This window comes from Elephantulus edwardii, unplaced genomic scaffold, assembly GCF_000299155.1.
Source record: "Elephantulus edwardii isolate Elephantulus edwardi_28Jun2011 unplaced genomic scaffold, EleEdw1.0 scaffold00002, whole genome shotgun sequence".
Classification (NCBI taxonomy): domain Eukaryota; kingdom Metazoa; phylum Chordata; class Mammalia; order Macroscelidea; family Macroscelididae; genus Elephantulus; species Elephantulus edwardii.
The window spans coordinates 27313036-27316891 of NW_006399752.1; the positions used below are offsets into that span (position 1 = coordinate 27313036).

Genomic DNA, 3856 nt, shown 5'->3' on the forward strand with positions numbered 1-3856 from the left:
TGGGCAGGCCAGGACCCAAGGCCTGACTTAAATAGTGCCACACCCAGGGGCCTCAGAGCCGGGAGATGCCGCTCGGCCAGGGCTCAAGGTCCCTCATCCCCTGCACCCATCACAGCGCTCACCTGACTGGCCCGGAGCCCTCCCCCAGCCTGTGTGCCCCATGCCTGCCTGCCTCCTCCCAGGACTCTGAGCGAAGGTTCCAGAAGCAGGATGCACACAGCCCCATCCAAACTGTCAGGACTAGCTGGGTCACCTGGGCTTCAACAACAGCTGAGTCCAGGCGGCCACCACTTTCTCATTCATAAAATGGACATGTCCTGATGCTCCCCACAGGCTCCCAGCTATAAAGTGGGAACTCATCCTTTGAAGTCCCACATGAAAGCTGTCCACCCCGGGTGACCCGTTGGCCAGGGCCCTCAATGATTGCCTGTTCCAGCTGCAGGTACCTGTGACAGAGAGGGGACACCCAGGACAAGAAATTGCCCCTGAGAGAAACTCTGGCCCCTCTAGCGGTCGGAAGAGGACAGAGGTGTGTCCACAGAGGGAAGGACCAATCAGTTCTGCTCAGAACCCACCCCCTTCCCAGGTCCAGGTGAAACTATGCAGTGCATGCTGGGAAGGACAGCTCAGGGCTGCACCTGGGCCTCCTCCAGCCTCCCAAAGCCACCCAGGCCCAGAGGGACAGGACACCCAGACCGCTGCCCTCCTTCCTCTAAGGCCAGGCCACCCTCCCCCCCGCCCCAGATCCCAGACATTCCTGCCCTGGCACCAAGCCGCACACCCGGACTTAGCTCTCCTGGCCCACGGGACAGGCGTCTGGTCCCAGATGGAGTTGGTAGACTGGAAGCTACGTCACCCCTAGGTCACAGTGGCTGGGGGGCTGTGGATGGGGCAGTGCCCAAGTCCCTTCCCTCAAACGGCAGATCCCAAAGCATCTCCCCACTGCATCCCAAGCCTCTCCAGGATATGTCCTCAAGTTCAATGACAGAAAAGCCAGGGTGATGAAAAGGGTTCACCCAGGAGCCGCCTCACAGCAGAGCGACTGGACAAGGAGGGTGGCATGTGGCCCACGCTGAGGGTGAGAACAGAGGGAGTGGAGGTGAACAGTGCTGTGGCCTGACCACCTGGCCCCCCAACCACGGACTAGGAGGGGGGCAAACCAGTGTGGACACAGGGGAAGGGACACAGGTGGACAGAGCTGATCAAAGTGAAATCAGGGGTTGTCCCACCGACCGTCCTCGAGAATCATTAGTTCACATTCACTCATTCATTCCTTCCTCAGGCAGACACCCCAAGGCCGCTGGCCCAGCCTGAGGAGACAGAGGGCTCAGACACCCAGGGCCCGGCACAACAGTGATGACAGACACCCCAAGGCCGCTGACTGCACCTGAAGAGACAGAAGCCCCCCGCACAGGGAGGTCCCTGGACATGGACAGCAGAGATCCCGCCCGACACATCACTGAGTTTCAGGGCTTTAAGAGGAGAGTTTAGGGCTGGCCCATGGCTACAGGGGGCACAGTCAGAAGGTAATAATGCAGCTGTGGGGCCTGGTTGACAGCGTGCTGGCACCCCCAGGAGGCTTAGGCAGCAGTGGGCACAAGCATAGTGGGCCTGCTCCCCTCAGGAACAAGGTCCTGCCACCCAGGGTTCAGAGAGATGGGAGACAGTCCCAGCCCAGCAGCCAGGACCCGAGGTCAGCCTGTCACAGCCCCCCACCCTGGGTGTCTCTGGGTAAATCAGTGGAAGGGATGGGGGCCATGTTCTCAGGGGGGTTCCTTGTCTGCTGGTTGACCCCCAATAATAGGGAAAGAAGTAGGAGCCTTAAAATGCTACTTCCATCAGCCTAGGCCTAAGAACCCCAAGAACTGGGCAGGGCAGAGGATTGGGAAGGGGTTGGGTGCAGTCTGGGGTGCAGCTCATGCGGTGGGTCTCCGCAGGGCAGGCTGTGGTGCACACTGGGGTCCCAGGGCTATCCCTCAGGCACCCTGCTGGCCCTACCCTGAGCCCCTCCTACCAGACACCCAGGAGCCTCAAAAACAATCAGTGCATCTTTTATTCACAAATAAAAGTTGGCATGGGTATTATCTACATGTCTGTACAAAGGCCTGGCCAGTGTCTGCAGGGCACAGGCAGGGATGGGAGGCCAAGTGGGGTCACCACACGCTGACCCTCACCCACACACACCTCAGCCGTGCCCAAGGACCCCACCCTCCTCAGGTGCTCATCCAAGCCCACGCACTGCTGGACAGGCTGACCGGGGACAGCTTCATAGAAAACCGTAAAAACAGACCCTCTGCCTTGAAAACCGCACTGCAAACGCCATGTACAAAAGGAAAACCCTATAAAAATAGGAGCCTTACAGGTTTCACCACCCCGCCCAGCTTCTGGTGCTGGAGTTTTGGTAGAATTCCGGCCCTGGAAAGGGGCACCATGCCCCTCAAAGCCCTCCCAAGTGCCTGAATCCTGGGATCACCAGGACACAGGGGGCTGGTGCCCGAGGGAAGGCTGCCCTGAACCCAGGGCCCCACACAGATCCAGGCCCAGGGCAGTCAGCCAAAGGCCTGCCAAGGCGCCACCCCACCCAAAAAAAGGACGTCATCCCAAAAAAAAAGACGTCATCCTGAACTGTAAAGCAGGCCCCAGAAGGCACAGGCTGGCCGGGCGCCTGCTGCTCCAGGGCCCCTGGCTGGGCCTGCAGTCACAGCCGCTGGTGTCTTGGCATCAGATACAGGACAATACGTGTCCTGGAAAGGCACTTGTGTAGCTGCTTGGTGGCAGGGGCCTCTGTCCCTGTCCCTCTGTCCTTGTCTCTCTCTCACTTGCTCTCGGTCTTCACTGCTGCCCGCTCCCCTCCCCCATGCTCTTTCACCTCTGAGACCCCAGGTCCTGCGTTCTCCTTCCTCTCAACCTCCCTCGACAACCTCTCGTCCTTGTCCTCACAACTCCATCCTGAGACCCCCACGTGGCCCCTTGCTAATGGCCATGGGCCTCAGACGTCCACCTCCCTGGGCCCCTGGGCAGCGGCAGAAGTGGTGCTGACATCGAAGCAGGTGACCATCATGACGTGGGCCTTGCACAGGCTGACGCAGCGCTCCAGCTCAGCCGTGGCCCGCTCCATCGCTGCCAGGTACTCTGGTGACTCAGGCTCCAGCTGTGGGTCTACTTCAACTAAGAACAGAGGGCAAGGTCAGGCCCTCAGAGGCCCACCCACAGGCACCCTGTCCCGGGGGAGCTAGCCCAGGCAGGGTTCCCTCCAGGTGCCCAAAGAGGAGGGGGCAGAGAGCTCAAGTCCAAGGGGAAGGCTGAGAAGACGGGGCAAGTCTGCCCAGTGACCTGGTGTGGGGTCACTCACACTGCCTGGAGTAGACTCTGGAGCCACTCATTCCCCCCAGGGACGGACTCTGGGGTCACTCACACTTCCCAGAGTGGACCCTGGGGTCACTCACTCCACCTGGGGTGGACCCCGGGGTCACTCACTCTGCCTGGGGTGGAATCTGGGGTCACTCACTCCACCTGGGGTGGACTTGGGGTCACTCACTCCGCCGGGGTTGGACTTGGGGTCACTCACTCCACCTGGGGTGGACTCTGGGGTCACTCACTCCACCTGGGGTGGACTCTGGGGTCACTCACTCCACCTGGGGTGGACTCTAGGGTCACTCACTCCACCTGGGGTGGACTCTGGGGTCACTCACTCCGCCGGGGTTGGACTTGGGGTCACTCACTCTGCCTAGGGTGGACTCTGGGGTCACTCACTCCACCTGGGTTGGACTCTAGGGTCACTCACTCCGCCTGGGGTGGACCCTGGGGTCACTCACTCCGCCTGGGGTGGACCCTGGGGTCACTCACTCCGCCTGGG

At 60.9% G+C, this 3856-nt stretch overlaps 1 protein-coding gene across 1 annotated transcript in view; it reads right to left on the reverse strand.

Moving 5' to 3' along the window:
- Positions 1-2989: 2989 nt before the first annotated feature.
- Positions 2990-3856, reverse strand: part of KIF26A (kinesin family member 26A) — a 36699-nt gene continuing 35832 nt past the window's right edge. Inside the window, exon 15 of the mRNA XM_006879044.1 lies at positions 2990-3168. Coding sequence (XP_006879106.1) covers positions 2990-3168 — 179 coding nt within the window. The remainder of the gene's footprint in view (positions 3169-3856) is intronic.